The sequence below is a fragment of the Copadichromis virginalis genome, linkage group LG20 (genome assembly GCF_057382275.1).
Source record: "Copadichromis virginalis isolate Kocher_CV1m ecotype Utaka linkage group LG20, C_Virginalis_male_GT1.1, whole genome shotgun sequence".
NCBI classification, from domain to species: domain Eukaryota; kingdom Metazoa; phylum Chordata; class Actinopteri; order Cichliformes; family Cichlidae; genus Copadichromis; species Copadichromis virginalis.
This window is the reverse complement of record NC_140637.1, coordinates 26,952,991-26,978,077: the sequence shown is the minus strand read 5'-3', so window position 1 is coordinate 26,978,077 and position 25,087 is coordinate 26,952,991. Positions and strand designations below refer to the sequence as shown.

General features: G+C 38.5%; 3 protein-coding genes across 4 annotated transcripts; 2 read left to right on the top strand and 1 right to left on the bottom strand.

The window, feature by feature from the left end:
* Window positions 1-603: 603 nt before the first annotated feature.
* LOC146684968 (polymeric immunoglobulin receptor-like) lies at window positions 604-3,274 on the bottom strand. Of its 2 annotated transcripts, none has more exons than XM_085444029.1 (6): window positions 3,202-3,274; window positions 2,440-2,778; window positions 2,032-2,355; window positions 1,197-1,301; window positions 1,088-1,122; window positions 604-983 (listed from the first exon to the last, which is right to left on the bottom strand). In XM_085444029.1, the coding sequence occupies exons 1-6, from the start codon at window positions 3,239-3,241 to the stop codon at window positions 852-854; spliced, it is 975 nt and encodes a 324-aa protein (XP_085300155.1). In that variant the 5' UTR covers window positions 3,242-3,274; the 3' UTR covers window positions 604-851. The 2 variants fall into 2 exon arrangements, with proteins under 2 accessions (XP_085300155.1, XP_085300156.1); XM_085444030.1 differs by having other exon boundaries at window positions 1,212-1,301.
* Window positions 3,275-12,477: 9,203 nt separating this feature from the next.
* LOC146684967 (uncharacterized) lies at window positions 12,478-17,081 on the top strand. The gene is made up of 6 exons (XM_085443845.1): window positions 12,478-12,561; window positions 13,894-14,244; window positions 14,343-14,435; window positions 14,598-14,693; window positions 14,882-14,922; window positions 16,394-17,081. The coding sequence occupies exons 1-6, from the start codon at window positions 12,522-12,524 to the stop codon at window positions 16,505-16,507; spliced, it is 735 nt and encodes a 244-aa protein (XP_085299971.1). The 5' UTR covers window positions 12,478-12,521; the 3' UTR covers window positions 16,508-17,081.
* A 2,187-nt stretch (window positions 17,082-19,268) lies between these two features.
* On the top strand, window positions 19,269-24,255 carry LOC146684966 (uncharacterized). Its single transcript, XM_085443902.1, has 6 exons — window positions 19,269-19,308; window positions 21,453-21,809; window positions 21,979-22,143; window positions 22,275-22,373; window positions 22,506-22,543; window positions 23,636-24,255. Exons 1-6 carry the CDS (start codon window positions 19,269-19,271, stop codon window positions 23,681-23,683), a joined length of 747 nt encoding a protein of 248 aa, XP_085300028.1. The 3' UTR covers window positions 23,684-24,255.
* The last annotated feature ends 832 nt before the right edge of the window (window positions 24,256-25,087 follow it).

Below are 25,087 nucleotides of genomic sequence, written 5' to 3'. Positions count from 1 at the left end.
TATATGAACATCAAAGTTAGTTACATTTGATAAGCTCCTCCTGAAAACTCTGCAGCATAATTTCAAAGAGATTAAAAATAGACACCAGGTGCCTCTCTGACAAGTAGTCGCTTCCTTATTGTGGTGAAGACAGATGTAAGAAAAAATAGATCATCTACATCTCCTGTCAGAAGTGATCAGTATTCTGTGGAGTCAGATTGAGGCTGGATAGCATATTGTGTTTGTATATATATATATATATTGAGAGGTACCTGAGGTAACCTGAGTTCCTCCTCAGGGCCGTAAAAATTACAGCAATGCAGATTTCTTATAATAATAGTAATGAAAGTGGAAGTCATCATGAAAAAGAATAGAAATAAACGGAAGTTCTTGACATGTATCTAGCAGACAAAAGAATAATTATGATTCATGTGACATTACCAATAAATTACATTCACAGGGCCGCATTTAAGGGGATCAGATATCATTTAAACATTGAAATTTAACTTCACGCTCATTGACTTGAGACATTCCTTGCCTAGCAATAAACCAGTGAAGGCTAATGTTGATTTTATGTTTTTTCTCTTTATTTCATTATGTAGACATGAAGTAAAACTCTCCAAATTGTTCGTACTGTTTAAGCTTTATTGTCACATGCAGCAAAAATACCACGAGAAACTACTACATCTTTACTGAATACTCCATAACTAACCAGGTAACACTTACTTTTAACTGAATAAAAGATTTACCAAAGTAAATCCACACCTTTTGCCTTTCTTCTTCTTTTCTAACTAAATTTATAAACAATGTGAGGAAAAGGAAAAGACACATTCTACCAGAAAGAAACCCCCCCGAACATAATCTATTGATTATCAGTGCAGATTTGCATTTGGTGGAGGCTCAAATAAAGAGTACAGCGCTTCTTCCCTGCTGCTGAGCTCCTGGTATGTTGACCCGTCAGTGGCACTTTGGTAGACTTCAGCAACATCATCATAGACAGCAACCTAAAACAAACAAACAATCGATCAAGCAAACAGACAGACCCACAAACAAATTATTGGGATGACAAGGAGTGATAGCTGAAATAACTGATTTCAGAGAGAAATACCTCCATATTTCTTCCATTACCTCTCGTGTTCACATCTGTAAGATATAGCAGAAACGTGTTTTTTTCTTTCCTTTTAATAGAAACTTAATAAACAATAAAAGTAACTTACACTGAACACGCTTACGCTTTATCTTCAGTTTGTAGAAGAGCAGAACAAAAACAGCGAGTAGCACCACAACCACAGTCACGCATACAGCCAGCAGCAGGATGTTACCTGATTGAGAGGCGGGGGAGAGTGGGAACGATTGAACAAATTAAACCATTTGCACATGAGAATTGCAGATGACCTCGGGCAAATTAGCTTGTAATTTTCTCTCATATAGTACACCTTCAAGGTCTGTACGATGAAGCAGGATTGGAGTCTGCTTAATAAGATCCAAAGTAGTAGTTGTATAAACACTGACTCTTACAAACTTCATTCCTGCTGGTTTTAATTCTTGTTTTCATACTTGTTCATTGCATGATCTCACTTTTAACACTCCTGGGACTGCAGCTGAAAGAAGAGGACTAAACGACTGAGGAGAAAAGAGTTTTATGCACATTAAAATAATTTAACAAACTGCCTGAAACCCTGGATCAACTTATTGAGGTGGTAACCGTCTTTGTGTGATTCCTGATATTGAAGTAAACTTAATCAGATAAGGAAAGGATTTTCTGGTTATACTGAACTTTATTTGTGATAAGGGCTCTAAAAGATGCCTCACATATTCTCCCATTTTAAAATGAGATATAAGCTTGATTATAACCTGCTACTCTTTGATTAAGGGATGTAAGTTGATACAGGGTTTCTGCAGACTGCATCAAGTTGGACTGGAAAAGTTCATTCTTCATCTTGAAAACACAATGAAAGCAAATGGAAGGACTACTATGGACCATTGCATGTATCAGTAAAGTCGTTCATCAGACCCGGAGACATGCAGGTACATTTTCCAGTAGAAACTCACCATCTGTTACTGAGATCTCAAATTCCAGGCATGTATTTTTTGCATCTTTTTTTCGCACGCCACACTTGTACCGCCCAGAGTCCGACTTGATTAGGTTTGTGATGGTCACGTTAAACACCGTGTTACTCCAATACTCAATTTCATGTCTGCCATTCATAATTGTGAGATTATTTGTGTTGATGATCGTTGTTTTACATTCATCTTTACAGAGGAACTTTATGTTTCGTGAATGTAAAGGCAAGAGGCATCTGATTGTAACCTCTCCTCCCACAGTAGCACTGTAGACTTTGGGTTTACCATTGGTGATATCTTCTTCACAGAGTTCTGTTGAGATATAAAAATATAGACTGACATAGAGAACTACCTGAAGCAATCAATATAAAATCCTTGACTTTGGAAGAAACTCACCTCTAACTTTGAGCTCTACTACCTGAAATAAATTCAGGGATGAAGAATTGCTCACACCAATTTTGTACCGTCCAGAGTCAGACTGGGTCAGCTCTTTGATGACTGCATGCACTCTCTTGTCACTTATGTCATATCGTATTATGTATCTGCCACTCTCAGCTCTGTTTTCAGTAGTTTCAATGAGGATGTCTTCCTTTTCAGTGTCATTCCTGCAGATATATTTTCTACTTCCTGCAGGCACTTCATGGTCAAGTTCAATTCTGAAGTCTTCGCCTTCCACTTTTGTATAAAGGTTTGTTTGTGCGTTGATGAGATGAGTATTTTTGTCAAATAGTCCTGCTGTGATATAAAGAACAACACCCTTGGTCAATATAAAACTCTTGTTTGTGACTCAACTCAAGAGTTGTGAGTATTTAGCTAATTTAATACCTTCTTGTATTTTGATTATTTTCTCTAATGTCTCTAATTTATGAAATTTGCAGGTGTGTTTTTCTTGCTTTTGTCATCCAAATTTGACATTTCTGGGTTTTGGATTTAAACCCTGGACAGTAAGAAATATTTTGGACTATTTTATTGACAAACAATGATATCAATATCAATAAAAAAACATTCAAAATTTGCAAATTCATAGTCTCTGTGTGTTCAGAGATAAATTTGTATGAATTTAACTTTTTTTGCCCAGAAACTGGTAATAATGATAATGAAAACTTCACAAAATGTGAGCTGCTGTATTTAAGAGTCATTCTGGTGACGGATACTCACCTGATAAGACACAGAAGAACAGAACATGGTGGATATTCATTCTGAATCTTGAGCCTGTTGGTTTGACAGTCAGACAATCAACAAATGGCTTGAGAACTGCCTCTGTCTGGTGTTTAAATAAATCCTTGCAACTTCTCAGTTTAACCTTTACCAACTTCCTGAGTTAAGTTACTCCACTAAACTGTTATGTCACCCCCCTGCCGCCTTCTCCAAAACTGAGCTTTTACTCAATTTCCCACTCAGTCTTCCTTATTTTTGTTTTGACTGTGACCTCATTTGGAAATAATAACCTGAGATAAATGTTGAACATTTTTAGATGATGCCTGTCACCCCTTTCCTCCAGTTAAACCACTTCACTCTTCCTCACTGGTATCTATTTGGCATTTACGTCTCAGGTGTTGACAGATCTTTCTCCCGGTTGAATACAACTGACAAGGATGATTCTCTACAAACTGACTAAACAAACACCTTAGATATTTAAACATATTCTTTTCTTGAAAAGGTCAAACTGGCAGATGTGTCAAAAAAAACTGCAGCATCATTTTTTAAGTGCTGAGACTGATTCTTACACTTCTGTGTGATTTTTGTGCCTAACAGGGTTCAGGTCACGGGGGTAACAGTCTGAGCAGAGAAACGCAGTCTTCCCTCACCCCAGCATCCTCTTCCAGCTCATCCAGGGGGACACTGAGACAGCCAGCCGGGAGACATAATCTCCAAGGCAACTCCTGGGTCTGCTCCGGGGCAACTCCCGGTACAACATGCCTGGACTTCCTCACCGTGAAGGCGCCCAGGAAGAATCCTTGTCAGGTGCCCAAACCACCTCAGCTGGCTTCTTTTGATGTGGAGGAGCAGTGGCTTTATTTTGAGTCCCTCTTGAATGACCCAGCTCCTTGCCCTATCTCCAAGGGACAGCCCAGCCACTCTTCCTTAGAGGAAACTAATTTCTGCTGCTTGTATCCACGACTTCATTCTTTCGGGTACTACTCAGAGCTCGTGACCATAGGTGAGGGTAGGAAGATAGACTGACTGATAAATCGACAGCTTCACTTTTATGCTCAGGTCTCTCTCTAACACAACATATTAGTAAAGCTTCCACATCACTGCGGACATCACCTCAATCTGTCTGTCAAAAGCAAACATGAAATCCTGAGGCCACCAAAGTGGACACACTCCACCACCTGGTTATGCCTAGATCTTACGTCCACAGAAACACTCCAGGTTTTATAAATTAAGGATTTATATTAATAAACATGATGATGATTGTGTGGATGATGATGAAGAGCATGTTCAGGAAGACTATGGTGATAATAATTAGAGTAGTCAGAACTTTCCATCTGAGCACAACTAAAGAACAAATGTTACACAAAGAAAAGCATTTAAGATAAATTAAGGTGATGAGTCCCCACCCAGCATTCAGCACATGAGACAGATTGGACATTTCTTTTAAGTGTAAAGGAAAAAACACTTTCTGTTTCTGCCTGTGTGACACATACATTCTTTTTCTAGTTCCCTTTTCTGAAAAGTTTTCATTACAACATATTTTCCTGCACCCACACACTCTTGCATCCTCAGTAATTTTTGCACACTTGTTTTTATGATTATCGTTCTTTTACCAAAGTCTATTTTAAACTTCCACCTCCAGAACTTAATTCAAACTGAAGTCTGTTTATTAAATAATTTTGAAATGATTTGTATATTGGTGGTTTAAACTGAGCTATATAAATTTGACTTGTTTAGTCAATGCAATGATAAAGTCTTATGAGTCTCTAAAGCCCCTGGTCCCTCTGAATTGTATTTACAGGGATTATATATGACAAAGAAAAAGAAAAAACTTATTTCAAGTTTCACTTTAGATTCTAAACTGAGAAAAATGTGCCACCCTGAAATTTCTCTTTTTGTATAAACACATGTCTCAGTTTAACCTCCAAACATACAATTTCTATTTTATAGGACATCTGACAAATTTCAGTTGAATTCGATTGGCTGTTACTCATAGAAGGTATGCAGCATAATTTAAACATAATAATAGATGCCAGGTGCCACAATAAGGAAGTGACTACTTCCTTATTGTGGTGGAGACAGATCTGAGAAAGACCGATTAGATTTTCTGTAAAAAATAAAAATGATCAGAATTAATCAGTACTTTGTGGAGTCACATTAGATAATATATTGTGTCTATTTCCGTACATAACAGGTTGTGATATTTAGAGATATCTGCATCTCAAGAGTCCCTTTCTCCTCAGGGGTCCGAAAGCCTGTGGTAATACAGATTTCTTAAATTGATATAAATGAAAGTGGAAGTGATCATCAAAAAAAAGAATAGAATTAAACAGAAATTTCTTAACATGTATCTAGTAGGAAAAAATAGAACAACTTTGATTATATTGTATATTTGATGGTTCAAAGAGTATGAATTAGCTCAAGTAATATACTGTTAAAGAAAGTGTTAAGATTCTAAATATAAAGATCTCACATTGAAAATGAATTTAATGACAATGACATAAATTTTTTAAATCAAATAATGTTTTGAATCCCCCACCTGAATCTGCTATGCTAATCTCATTTCGCTAACCTCAGTCAGCAAGGTAATCCTCCTTTATCTTATACTGGTTCTTGGTGCAGCCCTGTAGTTAATCTTCTTTTTGAAATCAGCTTCTGTAGCATTAAAGCTAACCTCTTTTAAGCTATTTTTTCTCTAATTGGCTATCTCTTGTAAACAGATGTTTGGAACAGTTGGTTGGTGGGTAGACCATATTAAGGATCTCTAGTTCCTTTGACCCCTTATGGAGCCTCGTAGAGAGAACTGTTTAAACCAGAGACAGAGGAGTTTGAAACCTCTGATTTTAGCTAACAGGGATTATCTTCTTTTAATGATGCTAGTTAAAATACAGAATTTCTGTTGGCAAAGTGTCTTAAAGGAAAAAACGTCTGTAAACATTTGTCTAGTTTTATCAGATACAGAATTTTTCTTACTTGTTTTCAGTAAATATGCTACTGGCCTATTTGTTCATAAAGTACAAACAAATTCAGGTGCAAAAAGTTTTCATACATGAGGCTGTTGATCTCTTTGTGGTGGTACTGGTTAACAGGTGAGATGCATTGGACATTCAGTTTATCTGATTATTTTTCACATATGGCATTGTTAGTCCATGCTGATTTATTAAAAACAGACCAATCAAGTGGTTGGAAATCTGGCTGTAGCTTATTTTGTACTACTTCTATACATTTTGTCCTGGCACTTTTCAGAGGACAAGTAACTAGATCAATTAGTAACTAGATTAATTAGGTGATTCAGATGAGTAGTAAGAATAATAATCACATTTTGCCACATAAAATTGTTTTTTATTTGTGTGTGTAATTTAACTTATGAAGCTGTGACAGCATATTTCGCATTTATTGCTGTATTCTTTTTCTTATTAGCATCAGATGGCTGCTTCATTTAGATTGAAGAATGTGTTCATTAAAATAAAAACATTTAAAGTGCAACAATTTTAGGATGTGGTTTTTATTTTTAATCAGTTTATATTTTTTCCCAAGTGAGCAAATTCCAGCAATATGAGATCAAAACGTTCGTTTATTGAACAGAAAATTACAGGTGTAAAAATGTGAAAAAACATCTGTTCACTTGTTTTATTATATAAATGCTTTTTATGACATCAAAAATTGTAAATGATAACGTGGTGAGTATTATGCAATGAGGTTAAATGTGCAGACTTTAGACTCAACCCTTATATCGAGCTCTAACTCCTGAAATAAACACAGGGAGGAAGAATTACTCGCAGGAAATTTGTACTGTCTTGGGTCAGACTGCGTCATGACTGCATGCAGTTTCTTGTTATTTGCGTCATATCTGGGCATTTCCTTTGAAAAATAAGCAAGACAAAAATTTTAAAATACTGTAAATACCGGCTTTAATGACTCATGTTATTATGCTACGCAGACCAAACCTCGCCATATTTTTACGAATCACGTATAACACCTTACATCTGGTGTGCATGATGGGCCATCACTGACTGGACACAAGCGCTTATCTGATATAATCACGATCAAATCAGATTTGGTATGTATCACAGTGCCATCTGTTGGTCAGAAAGGGACATTGCAGGTACCGGTCAATATGCGGGACATTTCATAAGGGACTAAGCCGGATAGTTGGCAACCCTACTATGGACATTACGTTTATTTTTGTTGCACAAATGGTAAAGTGGACAATGCTCAAAGACAGAAACAACTGCATTATACTGTTAACGCAACTTCGGCTCTTAGCAAGCACCTGCACAGACAGTATGCTAACAATAAGCTAGTCAAGAAGTCACTTTAACAGGTAACAAACTGATGAGCAGTTATGCTGCTGCCTCCGTTTCTACCTGTTTATGTTTCTGCAGTAGAATCACAGTGATGCTTTAAAGTCTCTTTGTGCTGGTGTGTGTTGGTGTGCAGGGCTGTACCCTGTAGGGTTGTATTGTTGACATGAAAGTAATGTAACAAGTAGTATAATGAATGTCTTTCTACTGGGTGTAATTATATAAAGTACTCCATTACTTTTAAGAAAAGTGTTGTGTGCAATATGTGTAATAACTTTTTTTACTTTACTTTTTTTGAGCAATGAATTCAACACCAATCACAACAAAGACGGCCAATACCGCCAACATTCACAAACATTTGACTTAGTAGCATGTGATTCATTTGCATGAATGTAATGTCTTTGGTATGCTGATTAGAGATCAAGGTGACAATGAGCCAATGAGAACTTATCTTATCAGTTCCCATCCCCAGTGGTATATTTAAATAAACTAAAAATAAATAAATAAATAAATAAAATCCTGAGCAGGTAACTCACCAGCAGTTTCCACCTTTGACTTCCATTTATAAAACAGTAGTAGTAAAACCACCTGCACCACAATGACAACCATCGTAGCACAAACCGCAGTAAATATGACAATCAGGGTGTAAACTATAAGAGACAAAGCAAGAAATTAGGAAGTTGATCAGGTGTGGTTTGCATTTTAACGAATACCTGCAAGATTTGGTGTTGAATAAACATGATAAATACACTTTTCTTCATACCGGTAGTGTCTATTTAAGACAGTGACCAAGCTCTGCCATTCCACATAGCACCTTATCTCTTCATTTTATTCATTTAATGTAGGTTTTGGATGATTTTTTTTTTTTTAAAAAGTAAAGTAAAATCTGCCCAACATGAGCTGTTCTACAATCCCTAAAGCTACTTTTAGCTCAACTTTTGATCAGAAATAATTTCACAGTTATTTTGGTAGCTAGAAGAGCACAGAAGCACTAGAATCGTTGGAAAGTCATTCATGAAAATAACAGTACAGAAGAACAGAGCTGAATCCACTGCGGCTGCCTGACTAAAACCTGATGAAAACACTGCCCCCTTGTGGTAATAATTTTCATTAAATACTGTAGAGCAGGGCTGCCCAATCCCTGTCCTCAAGAGCTACTATCCTGCAGCTTTTTGTAGTATCAGGTAAATGTTAAGTGGTAGGAACGTTTCTGCTGGGTTGTTGTTGTGGGGGGGGGGATGAAAAATAATAAAGGACACTCATTGGAGTAATGGCGCGTCTCGTGTGTCTGTGAGTTATGCCTCCAGTCAAATAACATCCATGACCTCAAATAACGGAACACTTTTAGATGCATCCCTACTCCAACACAGCTGAATCAAATGGTTTGATTACCTCTTCAGCATGCCATCATGTTTGGCAAAGGCCTGATAACAAGCCATTCATTTGATTCGGGTGTGTGGGAACAAGGATGCATCTAAAAGCTGCAGGACGGTAGCTCTCGAGGACCGGGATTGGGCACCCCTGCTGTAGAGCGTTTACCTATTGAACTTTTCAAAGCAGCTGTGCTGTTTAAGCACAATACAATGTTTTCTCTCTCAATCCAATTAAAGTATCCAAGTTGCTACTGATTGTTCTTGTTTTGTTCAGACTCTGTTGATGGACGCTAAAAAGTTGAAAAGATCATGAACACTTAAATACTGCAGGTGGTTAAGTGGTCTGAGTACAGTATTTGGTGTCAACTGATTTATGTACTACATACGACAATATGTAGTACGTAAATCATATGTATTATTACATATTGTAGCCATAACTACAATATGTGGTCTACTAAAAAGACAAGCAGGAGAATAACCTGGGGTCCGTTCTTCGTACCTCGCTGGATTTGATTGCTGATGATTTCGCGTGATCTTGGATCGTTCGGTTCTCCGAAGCTCATACGGGACTTGCTGTCATAGCAACAGATCCGTAAGCGTAAACCTGCTCGGGAGCAGGTTTACTTTATGTAAACAAGATTAGATCGCGGCCACTCAGGTATGTCCGCTTCATTTATACGAAAGCAACAGCGATATTTTACCACTGTTTCACCATAAATAAATATTATCAATGTAACTAAAGATAATGCAGCACTTGATCCTTTTATTGATTTCATACAGATACATACAGGTCATTTCCTAAAAAAAGGGAAATGTACTATTAATCATTCTATTTCATGTATTTGATTATTTCAGATGTAATTCACAGTTCAGAGTAGTAATAGTAAATTACTTCATGTAAGCAAGATGAGAGACCACGGCTATAAAAGCGAAGGTGGATTTGGGAAGTTTGTCGCAGCCATGTCCTGTCCGTATACGCGAGCAACCCATTGCGGAAGGTGCAAGATTGATAAGGAGAGTCCTCAGAATTCCGCGTATATCCGGTTGTTCAGTCTGACGTCACTAGCCGTGTCTGGACCTAAACTCCGCTGCAGGTCCATATATCAAACGATCACTATGGCATTACTGAGAGTTGAAAAACTGTCTAAAGTCTTTCATCTTTAATAAAATGATCAGCTGTAGGACTGCAAGGTAATTAAAGCCAAGAAGGTGGATTAATACCTGTAGTTGATTTCTCAGCCAGCTCCCGTTCATACAGTTTGGTGGTTGTAGGGAACGTGGTTGACGCTGTGAACAGTGAAAATTACATACTGTAATTTTCCACAGTCACTTTAGCTTTTTCTTAATTTTGTTTTATTAAACACAGGAGATGAAACTGTATGAAATAGTCATAGAAAGTCGAACTGAACTGACTCAATGTTGCCTTAACATATTCACACTTACACTCCCTGAATCTCACACAGGGAAACTCCCATAGAAGTGGGAGACTTACTTTGTAAGGTGTGTTTTACCTGAAATTGGATCGCTTGTGTCTTCAGGTGTTGACACCTCAGGCAGCTCTTTGCTTTTCTCTGGATACTGAGCTGTAAAAATGAAATAAAATACAGTGAAAATGAGATGCAGTCAGTAATATTATAAAGGATATACTTTGCATTTAAATAGCTGTGGTACATGTCTTAAAAATGTCTGAAACCCAAAACAATATAGATAAATATAGAAAACAATTATTTGTACGTTTAGTGCATTTTAAAATGAGGAAGTAGTGAGTCAAGAATGTGCACTGCTGAGCCACATTTAAGCCTAATATAGCACCGCTATTATTCCTTCACTACATTTATTGAAATTGAAATTACCTGTTTTTTCCTTACTAAGTATGGAAGTTTTATTAATTAATTGATCTCAGCATTTTCAGTCTTTTCATTTGAATGACTCTGTCTTCTTTTTACTTAATGAGTTCATTCAACTCAATAAAGTTTTCAAAAACTTTGCAGACTTAGCAGCTCTCCAGAACCTTCTTTTGCACTTTAAAGAACCTGTTCCTGATGAAAACTACTACTTTTGTCTCTACATAATACATACAATGATATTAACTATTGCAAATGATGGTATTGGCTTGAGTCCCTACCAGTAACACCTGCTTCTAATACTTCCAAAAGTTCTACTATGGAAAGAAGTCGATCTACATGATAGATCATTTCTGCCGCTTGTATCCGCGATCTTGATCTTTTGGTCACTACCCACAGCTTGTGACCATAGGTGAGGATAGGCACATCTTTATTGATTAGAGTTTGTTACAGTTTTCAAACCTGATTTTGCCTCAGCATGGTCATTATGCTTCTGATAAAATTAAACTATTTACCCCATAGTCTCAAAGTTATTTACACATTAAAAAAAGTGACAGCGTGACAGGTTTCTCAAAGAGAAAGTGGAAGAAAAACGTTTAAGGAAACTTTCCAAACTTCCACCGGTCTGTTTATGCTTACTTTGTTTCACAGAGTGTAAACATCAGTGTCATAATAAATATCATTATCATTCTGTTTTAACACACACAGACACAATAACACAAATGAGCCTGTCTACAGTTGAATTTCGATTTCATTACAAAATACCAATTAATTTTGTATTTGTGTGGTAAAAAGAAAATCCTTTATTGTGCCAATATCATATTTTGTTTGTAAAAAAAGAAACATGAATTTTAATTTCAAATTGAAAGCCCTCAGAAATGTCTTATATGCGCAATTTTTCTCTGAAACTAGAAGGCTGTTATAAGGAAACTTCCTGTTTCCACAGACCAGTTTATACGTAGATCAACAGAATACGCCCTCATATTGTTACTCAGTCAATATCACACGTCAGTCTGATTTTGGATTTCATAATAATAGCCTTGTGAAATCGCTACCATGATCTTGTTTGTGTGTGAATTCAGAATCTATTGCAAGGAAAGTTTTTGTTTCCACAGACCAGTGGAAGAGTAGATGACAGGGTACACACTCAGCGTTACTTTATGGAACTTTGGATTTCAAAATAATAGCGCTTCAGATGCGTTTATATCAGCTACTTTTTCATCTAGTTTCAGAATGCACATTTTTAAATTTAGGTATTCATTTCTATTTCAAAACAAACAAATGAAAAAACAACCAGTACCCGGAAGAGAAAAATATGTCCTTTCCCCCTCTTTTTTTGAAAAAGAAAAATGCAGTTCTGCCACCAGCATGTTCATGTTCTTGCATTTTTAGAAATTTCAAAATGATATACTCATTGAGCGTGCTTCCTCATAGCAGCTGTTTTCCTGCAATCTCTCTTGTGAAATCTTAAAGTAATTACAACACCTTAAAGGTCAGTGAGGGTTCATGAAAGAGCATACAGTTAATCTTATAATTAAAAAAAAAACTAAACAAAAAAAACTTTCTTATTTCATATCTTTATAAGAAAAAAATACCAATAACAGCTTTCTTTCAAAGTCATCTGACCGTGACTTAGCTAAATCAAGTGTCCTGCTGTGACTGAATTAAGAGAAATGATGCAAAAATTTGGGTGGAGAGTAGGGCTGACTGTTTATTTAGCAGAACAAGTTCTTCATTTAGAAATAAGGAGTTTCTGATATGACAGTGAAATTCAAGGATTCGAGTGATAAAGTCTCAACATGAAAGTCCGTCACATTGTTATCTGCTTCATCTTCCTCAGTAAGTACATTTACCTGTATTATTTCTAAAGGTTTTTGTTATTTGATTTAATTTTTAAGATTCATTAGTCACTATGGAGATTTTACCTTCATCATTCTGACACCACTTGTCTCTTTCTTGCATTTCATGTATTTCTCAGAATAGTTTATACATCAACACAGGAACACATTTATTCTGATTAACCAAAGAGCCTTTTCCAACTATATTAGCATTTTCTAAACCAAACTTTTTTTTGTTAACTTGCATTCAGAGCCTCAGGAATAGTCGTGAGGTTGAGTAACATAATCAACATATTATAACATAATCAAACACCCTTTCGCAGCAGTGGTGAACTACTGCTTAATGTTAAACGGGTCTTGTGCTGCTCATAATTAGCCAAAGACTTACCTTGATTTGGGTGCACAGTTATGATATTGTGACTTATAATGTGACTTGGTGATAAATTTCTTCATGAGGGGCACTGATGTGTTCAAAATGTCTGTGAAGACATTAATAAAACAACAGTGCGTGAGTCACTTTTGCATTATGGTGGTCTGTCAGTAATGCTCACTTGGATGAGGCCACTGACATGGGTAAACACAGCAGCAGCTGCAAGCTCGTTACCACAGCTGTGGTAATTATCAGATACCAGCCCATTTGAACCAGCCGGAAATTATGCAAAATGATCTGTCAGCTCATTTTGCATAATTTCGTGTTAATGGTGACGAAGAGGCTACGTGTAAAATCATAAGACCATATGTTTGAAAAATCCTTACTGATTTATTTACCACAGCTGTCCAACTCATGTATTTCTTAGATAAATAATATTTTAAGTGTTTTAACACCTTTGTTTATTTTACTAAATTATTACATTGTGCATTTATTTATTTATTTTTGCACTTGACTGGGAATGCAGTGATCTTAGCTTTACACAGGGGGTGCTGTGGCACCCTCAACACTCCCACAGCGCCACTTGAATTTTGCCAATGCACTTTATAAAGTTCATAAAAGCAGAATGAGTCTCTTGGTGGAGCTGAGGCTTAAATACTTGTGAAAACAAAGCAGACTTTCACAAGTAAGTACGTCTTCAGCTTCAGTATCCACTGAAAGAACATCAGCATTTAGTTGATGGTTAAAGGATAAAATTAAGCAAGAAAATCAACCTAGGTGAACATAGAGAGATTCTAAATATTAATTACAGCTGATAAAACATTAATATAGTATTTCAGGTGTTAGGAAATGTGGATATTTGTACAGAGAATTATTGTTAAATCAATTTGTTGATCTTCAAATTATCACCAGACCCGAATATCTATTTGAGTGATAGTAATGATTTACTAATCTTTTCCATAGCACTGCAGGATGGAAACACTGTTCCTTACAATGCAAAGATTGCCATGCACACAGGAGTGGAAGGAGGAAACATCACAGTTAAATGTTCATTTTATATCTTTGGAAAGTGGAAGCTCTTATGTAAGGACCAATGTGAAAGGGGAAACATTCTCATTGAAACAGCCGACCTTGTAGCTCAAAGAGGCAGATACTTTATTAAATACAAAGAAGAAGAGTTTCCAACACGTCATGCAGTTTTTTATGTCAGCATCACACAGCTGGAAAAATCTGACTCGGGGCTGTACCGGTGCTATTTGGACAGAGACTTGGATCCATATTTGTTTGATAGCTTTCAGCTCACGGTGACAGAAGGTGAGTTTTTACTAGTCATCATTAACATGCAATATTTTCATTGCTCACTGATAACTTCTTTACATCAGTAATGTTTCTGATTGTGTCCCTGTTTGCAGCATCAACAGCTTCAACACCAGCATTGAGCCCGCAATCTTTTTCAACTTCCACAGCAATCACTAAACAGCCTAAAATAACATTTGTAAATTCAGGTGCAGTGAAATATATTTCACAAGTTATTTCTCTCAATCCAGAAACATGAAGGGGTAGTTTTTCTATACATAAATACATACGTACATACATATATAAGAACAGTAGTTTTTATACAAAGATTATATTCTCCCATATTTTGGTCTTCTCTTTTCTCTCTGCAGGTTTTCTCTGGCCTGTGGTTATAGCTGTAGTCATGGTGTTTTTGGTGTTGTTTGTTGTTGTGCATCTCATCTGCAAAAAGAAGACTACGGACTCTTGTGAGTTATGTTTCACCTCTTTGGCACCTTTATGATAAGCTGATTAGTGATTCTAATGTGTGGATTTTTAACCCTGTAACCGACTGCTGACATTTGTGGAGCGCACAGAGTGTACAGTCTCCAACCAGCCTTACATCTAAGAATATTTCATGTTTGTCTAATACTTTTCTGTGTTTTACCGTTTTCAGGTTTGAAGAAACAGAAAATTCTGAATTATGAAAAGAGCGAGGTAATTTGTACAGAATCTATTGTTTATGATGTCAACATGACGAATACCAATGAAGGCAGGGGGAGGAATCTTGTTTTGCATCTTTTATGAACAGCATAAAGCAGCGCTTATAGTACACTGACTTGGCCCAAAAGTTTTATACTCAGCCAGAACAACAATAATGATGGCACTATTCCTAATTAGGGATGGGTACCGGTATCGTTCTGACATTGTAAGTGCGCATGCGCCATTAGCGTGCTGCCTGCTGTAACCCTAATTTCCCTCGGGATGAATAAAGTATTCTGATTCTGATTCTGATTAAACGGTAGTAACCAGACCGAAAAGCAGCGCACATTTCGGTGCTTTTTTTTCCTGAGCTGTGATACACTTTAGATTCTAGCCAATCATTTTACGTTTCCGAGGATAGTAGGCGGGGCCAGGTACGTACGTTCTTTTAGAGCAGAGCTACAGATTAAAAATGCCCAAGGCGAAGCGGTCAAAAGTCTGGCTGTACTTCACAGCAAAATATGCAAACTCAGCAGCCTGCAACAAGTGCTTTAAGCTGATACTGTGATACTGTCAAAGGAGGTAACACCTCGAATCTGATGAAACACCTGGCGACGCATAGCGTTTTTTTTAAAAGCCCAGAAATGCGCCGTATTTGATAGCTTGCTGCGGGACCTCACGCCGAGCACATCTACTGCGGGTGTGGTGTCTGTTATCGGACCTGGAGTTAGCAACATCCTCCAAAAACCCGAAGAGTACAGTCCAGATCCCTAGCCCTGCCAGTGTAGCAGAAATGATGACGGATGATGACGGCAGCAGCAGCCGTTTTTCTCTGCGTGAGTAGCTTAATGTTGTTCATGTGTAATTTACGCTGAGTAGGCTAACCACGTTATTACATTAATGCATGTAAGGTGAACTAGCAAACACCATCGTAGTTAAATGCGGCTGTCTTCTTGCTTGATGGCAGATACTCCCTTCACCCTGGGCAAAAATGACCAAAGAAAAAGTGGAAAACAGCTAAACATGAGAGGTTTTTCGACAAAGTTTGTGTTCTCCATTCTTTAAGCACCGGTTTGAGCACCGTTTAAGCACTGGCACTGTTTCAAAAGTACCGGTTTGGCACCGGTATCGGATAAAACCTAAACGATACCCATCCCTATTCGTAATGCCTCATTCTATGCACTACATTACCCAGAATGCCTGGAGCCATTCTGGGTAATGTAGTCCTTATTATTACTATATATCAGGGATGGGCAACTCCAGGCCTCAAAGGCCGGTGTCCTGCAGGTGTTAGATATCACCGTGAGTTAACGCACCTGAATCAAATGATTAGTTCATTACCATGCCTCTGGAGAACTTCAAGACATGTTGAGGAGATAGGACATCAGCCCTTGAGGCCTGGAGTTCCCCCACCTAAAGGTGCTTATCTCAAACCTCAAGAGCTTCTGATTTAACAGGGTTACTTTCATCATTCTGTCTTTTCCAGATTGTTCTCTATGACAATCCTCTGACGTTGCCACCTGAAGAGTCAGTATACCAGAGCCTGGATCCAGCCAGCAGGGATGAAGACCAAGTGTACCTTACACTTAAACAGACATGAAAGCACAAATAATCCAGCATTCAGGCCTGAATTTATGTGTCACAACAGACACAGATTGATACAACAGACAACATCTTTAAACACTTCTTTATTCTTCACTTTACTAAAAGATAACGATTTTACAGATTGAGCATTATGATCATTATAATATTTTGGTTTAAAATAATTTCTCTTCTCATTCTGGTGCAAAATTAGAGCTCATCTTATATTCAAAGGCACCACCTGGGGGTGCTGTAGGAGTAGTGACAAATATCAGGATTAAATAACAGCTCATCAAACTGATCTGTAAAGTTGCAAAGCAATAATAAACATTTGTATATTGGTATGTCTTCTTTCCAAACAGGTTTTCCAAACTCTGAGAACATCTGAGAACCAGAGGGGAAAACAAACCCTCCTACCCTAAAAACCACGAAGCACTCTGAGAGTGCAAACATCCACCAAAGTTTTATTAGAATTCACACAAACCTTTTTGAGTTATTGTGTTTACACACAGAAAGAATGACACACATGCATGTTAAAACTACCAGAAACATAACCTACTTGGAGATGGTTACAACAGAAAAAGAAAAAATAATTGCAATTTCATTTATTTATTTGGGGGGATTTTTTTTTTTTGTCATCCACCCATTTTCTTCCGGTCCAACCTGGCCACCAAGATCTCTCCCTTGCCCCCCCCCCTTCCAGGCCTGTCTCCTGGGCAGGGCCCTGGTAACCCTATCCCAGGCAGGGTGAACTGTTCCCTTGAGCTTACACTGATAAGTGCCTTTGTCGGGTCCTTCACCCAGACCAATTTGCCATGGGAGACCCTACCAGGGAACAAAAGCTAACTGTCAGCACACACCCTGGAACCTGTGGGAGACACAAACCCCGATACATGGAGGGGGGATTTTTAGTTATGTTTATTTATTTATTTTTGATCTGTGATAATGGGTCGAAAAGAGAAGTATAAAATTGCCCCAAAATCTGGTCTGACTTAAAAGTAAATATGTCTGATGTTGCTGTGGAATGACTCCCAGCAGAAGACAAAACTTCATAAAAAGATTTAGACAGAATCATGACTTGACATCTGTTTTTGAAGCACCGCTATATTCTGTATCATGTGCTAACACATAGGATCCATGACAAAAACTGTATTTAAACATTATTTTCTTTTTCTTTATGTTTAACTTCTTCTTTAGTTAATTGGTTGTTGTTAATGGTTTTAAGCTCTTGTAAGTCTTTCATTACTACTAAAAAAAATGATTTTACTGAGTAAAAGATCCGAATTTACACCAAAAACTCCACTTCTGAAATTTGTGAAGAAATTGCTCCAGGAATTATACTGGATCATTTGTCACCACATGAATTCTACATATTTGAACATTTAGATGGGGCTTTAATTTTTTATCCTTTCATTGTATTATATCAGTTAATACGATCAAATGCAGGGACTCAGGTGGTGAGGGTGGGCAGGTGCTTCTCCAACAGCATCACCATCAACACAGGAGCACCTCAGGGATGTGTCCTCTCGCCACTGCTCTACTCCCTCTACACTTCAGACTGTGTGGCCACCCACGGCTCCAACACCATTGTGAAGTTTGCTGACGACACAGTGGTGTTGGGTGCCATCTCCAACAACGATGAGGCGGCCTACATGGATGAAGTGAAGAATCTGGCATCGTGGTGCCAGGACAACCACCTCCAGCTGAACGTCAGCAAGACCAAGGAGCTGGTGGTGGACTTCAGAAGGGGTCAGCACAGAGACTACAAGCCCATCATCATCAATGGAGCTCCAGTGGAGAGGGTGCAGTCCTTCAAGTATCTTGGTGTCCACATCTCCTCAGACCTGACATGGTCTGCCCACATTCAGGTCCAGACCAAAAAGGCTAGGCAGCGCCTGTACCACCTACGACAACTGAGGAAGTTCAGGGTCTCTCCAAAGATCCTCAGGATTTTCTATACAGGCGCTGTGGAGAGCATCCTCACACAGAACATGACATCGTGGTTTGGGAACAGCTGTGTGAAGGACCAAAAAGCTCTCCAGAGAGTGATCCGTACAGCAGAACGCTGCTGCAGGATTGCTCTCCCCCCGCTTCAGGACACCTACACCAGGAGATGCCGGACTAGAGCAGCGCAGATACTGAAGGACCCGTCCCATCCTGGCAACAAACTGTTCCAACTTCTGCAATCTGGTAGAAGGTTCCGCATCATCCGGGCAAGGACAGAGAGACTCAAGAGGAGCTTCTATCCCCAAGCCATCCGTGCCCTAAACACACACACCCGCCCTCTCACATCATCTATAATTGACTGAGACAGGACTCTTCCAGACACTCTAAACCAAGGCACAATGTACATTTCAATTCCTTTAATTTTAAATATGTTTATATTGTCTATCCTGTAAAATAGTCAGATGTCTATTCATATTAATGTACAGAATTCACCTGCTTGCTGCTACTACTGCACATTCACCCAATGTACATACTATATGTATGTATATGTATATATATATATATAATGTTCTTCCTCTACACCCCCCCCAAATTTGCACATGTCAAGGAGCGTGTCAGGCTACATTTCACTGTGTGTTATACTTGTATAACTATGCATGTGACAAATAAAGAACCTTGAGCCTTGAACCTTGAGTAAAGAGAGATGGGGAGGAGAGTAGGGCTGAGTGTGTCCTGTGTTTAGAAGAAGAACCCAAACATAAAAAGAACGAGACGCTTCGGGTTTGCCAGTGAAGAAGGACGAGGAGGTAGCGACAAACGATCAAAGCATCAAAATGAAAGTCTGCCACACTTTTATCGCCTTTATCTTCCTCAGTAAGTACATCCACCTCTTTGTTTCCTGTTGCTTTATTCATTTATTTATAGGTGATCTGTGGGTTATTCAACTATAATCAACAAATAGCCTGAAACATCCCCACCCACTCACAGAGTGTACCTTTCATTCTACACAAAGTGTGTTGTAAATAGTTCTACATGCCTTGTAGAGCTGGTGACGAAAAACATGTTTGTTTGTTTTTTAGACTAATGTTAAAGAGGAACAGCAGTGCGGCAGTAAACTGCTTATTGAGCAACACATCAAAAATCTAATTTCACGCTCAAAGACATGAACAGTGGGCAGCTTGTCTGACACTGATGCAGTTTCACAGGCTCCTGGCTTCTCTTCAATGTCTCCTTTTATTGTTGTGAATAAGTTAGAACAATCTTTTTTAAGCATCTTCTACACAGCAACTGAAATGACATCAGTGGATCAGATGCTTCACTTTATGATTAGGACAAAACTAATCAGCCAACATAGCCTGAGATTGATAGGCTGAAATGTGAGGTTAAATAACCCTTTGTCTGTCTCATCATCCTCTTTAGCATCTTTAGCTATTACCTTATCCCCCCTATCAACCGCTGTGATGAGCTGATGGTAAATGGACTGGTTCTTATATAGCGCTTTTCTACTCATCTGAGCACTCAAAACCTAAATCACAACAGAAGCCTAAAAATAAGACTCCCCCAAAACGGTGTGACCTTGACCCGATTTTCACCAAACTTAAATCAGCTTGAGTTGTTGTTGTTGTCTGTCTTCACACAAAACATGATATCTTAAGAATCAAAATCTTAAGAATATGATAAGAATTTGAAGGATAGATTTCTAACTAGCACTCACAGCCAAGAGTGAAGCAGTAAGAATGAGAATCAGCCACTCCAACTCTGAGGCAAATGGTCCTCAGCAAGAAAAGGGTGGGGTGCCCACTCCAGGTCAGGAACGAATTCATGCCCATAGTGGAGGAGTTCAAGTATCTCGGGGTCTTGGTGACGGGAGAAGGGAGCCGGAGATCGACAGACAGATTGGTGCTGTTGCTGCAGTGATGCGGACACTCTATCAGTCCACTGTGGTGAAGACAGAGCGAAAGAAAGATACAAGAATCGCAGATACAAATGGCAGAAGTGGGCTTCCTCCAAATGGTGGCTGGCCTCTTCCTTGGAGATACGGTGAGGAGTTCAATGGAGCTGCTACTCCTCCACATCGAAAGGAGCCAGTTGAGGTGGTTTGGGCATCTGATAAGGATGCCTCCTTGGTGCCTCCTGGGTGAAGTGTAACAAGCATGTCCCACTGGGAGGAGGCCACGGGGCAGACGAAGGACACGCTCCTGACTGGCCTGGGAACACCTTAGTGTCCCCCCGGAGAAACTGGAGGAGGTGGCTGGGGAGAGGGAGGTCTGGGTTCTCTCTGTTTAGGCTGCTGCCCCCGCGACCCGGCCACAATAAGCAGAAGAAGATGAATGGATGGATGGATTTCTAAAAAACAGACAAACAAATGGAACCAATTTGATACTGCCTCCCTTTGAGGGAGAATATAAGAATAAAGATATTGCAATGGCCCTGTTAAAGTCCAAACCTCAACCTGATTAAAATGCTTTGGTGGGACTTAAGAGAGCAGTGCACAAATGAATACCTGCAAGCCTCGACTGAACTGAGCCTACACTGTAAATAAGAGTGGGCCATATCTTTGTGTCCACAAAGATATGAAAGACTGATAAAACAAACACTTTTTATGTTAGAAGCAATGATTTCAGGGTACCACTGCTATGGTGGTTCAGCAAGCTACTCAATCACAGAAGTACACAGGGTCATGTGAAAATATTCTTTTTCATATGTGTAAGTTGTAGTAATTCTCTAAGACAACTGCAACACAGTATGGAGTTTTACTTTGGGCTACTGGTAAATTTTAAATTCAGAACTAATGTATCAAAAATCGTTGTATGATTTTTCGTGTCGGTTTTTTTTAAACAATTCTCAGCAATCTAGATCTTTGCGATCATGATTGACCTTTTTATGTAGAGTATCTGTAAACAGAATTGATTAGAACATTTTAAATAGTTTAAAATCAAAGCAACATGTGTATCTTTAAATATAAAGCAGTCTTGTCTTACATGAAGACAGTAAATAATGATTTTTCGTGTTTTCAGCGGCTCTGCAGGATGGAAACACTGGTGTTGTCGGTGCAGTCATTCCCATCCGCACTGGAATGGAAGGAGGAACCATCACAGTTGGATGCTCATTTACTCTGTCTGGAAGCAGGAAGCTCTTCTGTAAAGAAAAATGTGAAAAAGGAAATATTCTCATTGAAACAACAGATGATTCAGCCCAGAGTGGCAGATATAGTATTAAATATATAGAAGGATTTTTTCTCATTCATACAGTTGTCTATGTGAGCATCACTGAGCTGGAAAAGTCTGACTCAGGGCGGTACAGGTGCTCTTTGGACAGAACACCTTCAGATCACTTATCTTTAAACTGGGATTTTGAAGTTGTTGTCACAGAAGGTGAGTTTCTACAGAAAGTCACGAAAACCTTCATGTCTCTGAGGATTATATGTGTATTTAGTTTATCGTAGATTGAGAACAACTGTGTTGTTAGAATATTAGTGAACTTTCTTTGGTTAGAGACTGCTTTGAGCAGTAAGTGTTGTTCTGATTGTTTCTTTGTTCTCAGCTTCAACTTTCAAGACTAAATCCCATGTGAAACCTATTTCATCGTCAGCACATCTCCCTTCATCACCACAACCACTAACATGGAGTTTTACTTCAGGAAGCACCTTACCTTTATCAGCCTTCAGTGAAAGCACCAAGCAGCCTAAAACATCACCTGCAAGTTCAGGTTCATTATTCTACATTTTATAAGATTTTCTCTCAGCCAATGGACAGGAACAGAGTTCCTTTCCTAACTACTCTGCAGTGCATATAGTGGAGGTTATTCTGGCTTCTTTAATTGCATCTTCTTTCCTACAGGTATCCTCTTGCCTGTGGTTATAATAGTGGTATTGGCTGTGTTTCTCCTGCCTGTTGTTCTGCTGCTCATCTATAAAAAAAGGGCAGTTCATTCTAATGGTGAGTCCAAACGATTCTTTCTGCACCCTTAAGAGCAATTTATTCAAATTAAATTTATTAAAAGGTGGGACAGTAGTTCGGTGGTTCAACAGTGCCATGACTGATTAGACAATGGCAATGTGTTTTCTACAGATTTAAACAGGAGAAGCTCAGACCACAACCAGACTGAGGTGACTTATCTTTGTTTATTCTCTCTGTAAGTTTAAGTACTTTAGTATTAAGTACTACTTAATAAAAAGAAGGAACCAAGGAGTGATTTCACGGTTTGCTAAATCCACTAAAACTGCAGTCAAGGATTTTACATTCAAAAACACAAAGACTATAAAGTTAAATCATCATTATGCTACCAATTCAGAGCCGTGTTTTAAGGGCAGTGATTAACTTCATGGTCATCTTTGTGGTTAATGTTCATGAGAAAATTATTTCAGTCCAAGATCAATCATTCATCTGTTTCTATTTAAAGTTTTCTTTTCACTGAAAATTTCGCTAATCTGCAATTATATTAACAGTCAATCAAATATCTTTACGTAATGTTAAAACCAGTAATATCAGAATTTTTACACCTCATAATTGTTCAGTTCTGTGATTGCAGTCTTTTGGTTTTATTGTTCATGGTGTTGGTGTTTGTTTTGGTTTAGAGTCTGTGCTTTTGTTAAGCCTTTTGAGTACAAAAAAGAGCAAAGCTCAGTGAACCCCCAGTACAATGCACAGACAGACACAGTCAGTGATTTTCTGTTGAATAAAATAATTAACCTGTTAAAAAGCTGAATGCTCTTCTGAAGTTGTTTCATAATATAATGTTTTAGAATATCTGTATACAGTGTTGTCACTGGCAATCACAGTTACGTATAACTAAAACAAATTTTTATTCACACTTGAACTGACTCAACCTGGAAATTAAAACTAAATTGAATTTCAAATAGAAAGGCAAACTAAATTAAAAAAAAAAACATAAAAATGAAAATGATGAAGAACCACTGGTTTTGTAAATCAAATATTTCTACTTAAATCTGTGGCAGTTTAAATATCGGCCCTGCAAAGAGCATACCAGCTATGATATGGACTCTCAACAATACCCACACAACCTACATAAACTTTGAAAGCTTTCACAGAAAAAGGAATCAATATATATATATACAATATAAAACTATATATAGATATACAGTAGATAGATAAAAAAAATATGAACAAAACAACTTGAAGTGAAAATCTGCTGTCTGTTGACAGCTTCTGCAAAATTATTTATTTATTTCCCCCCTCAGATGGTTCTTTATGATGACACTTCTCCAACCTCCAAATGTGAAGGCTGAACTTACCTTACTCTTGGTGCAACCTGAAGGACAAGGACTGGACCTTTTCCACACTCATGGAGGCACAATAACACACACGATCCTATCTGCAGATGGACCCTGACTTTTAATGAGTTGTTTAATGTTGACACACAAGCCAACGGTGATGGATCACTGAGCCTGTTCTGTTCTTATGATTTATTTCTCTGCAAATATTATGAGATACTTCTTCTACTTCTAGAGATATTTCTAGTTCTTGGTTCTTGTTTAATTATGTTAGTTCCCTATCTGTCCCAATCTCGTCTCTTGTCTTGTCATCAGCGACCCTGTGGAAATCAGTCTTGTCTCTGTGTTTTGTTATTCCTTCTGTCTCCCCAGTCATACCCCTGTGTCTGTCTGGTCACTCTATCTCCTGGTCCCTGTGTTTATCTCTTTATCATCTCTCTGTGTTCCGTCCTTTTGTGCCCCCAGTAAGTCATGTCTCCATGTCTGTTTATTTCTGGTTCCTGTGTTAGGTTCAGTTTTGCTTCCCCTGTCTAGTGAGTCTGATGCTGTTCAGCTGTGCTCTCGGGTGTGTACACTCTGCCCTAATCTGCTCCTGTACATACAGTGGCTTGCAAAAGTATTCGGCCCCCTTGAACTTTTCCACATTTTGCCACATTACAGCCACAAACATGAATAATTTTTATTGGAATTCCACATGAAAGACCAACACAAAGTGGTGTACACGTGAGGTTCACTGTCCTGCTGTAAGGTGAACCTCCGCCCCAGCCTCAAGTCTTTTGCAGACTCCAAGAGGTTTTCTTCCAAGACTGCCCTGTATTTGGCTCCATCCATCTTCCCATCAACTCTGACCAGCTTCCCTGTCCCTGCTGAAGAGAAGCACCCCCAGAGCTTGATGCTGCCACCACCATATTTGACAGTGGGGATGGTGTGTTCAGAGTGATGTGCAGTGTTAGTTTTCCGCCACACATAGCGTTTTGCATTTTGGCCAAAAAGTTCCATTTTGGTCTCATCTGACCAGAGCAGCTTCTTCCACATGTTTGCTGTGTCCCCACATGGCTTGTGGCAAACTGCAAACTGGACTTCTTATGGTTTTCTGTTAACAATGGCTTTCTTCTTGCCACTCTTCCATAAAGGCCAACTTTGTTCAGTGCACGACTAATAGTTGTCCTATGTCACCATGGGCCTCTTGGCTGCATTTCTGATCAGCGCTCTCCTTGTTCGGCCTGTGAGTTTAGGTGGACGGCCTTGTCTTGGTAGGTTTACAGTTGTGCCATACTCCTTCCATTTCTGAATGATGGCTTGAACAGTGCTCCGTGGGATGTTCAGGGCTTGGGAAATCTTTTTGTAGCCTAAGCCTGCTTTAAATTTCTCAATAACTTTATCCCTGACCTGTCTGGTGTGTTCTTTGGACTTCATGGT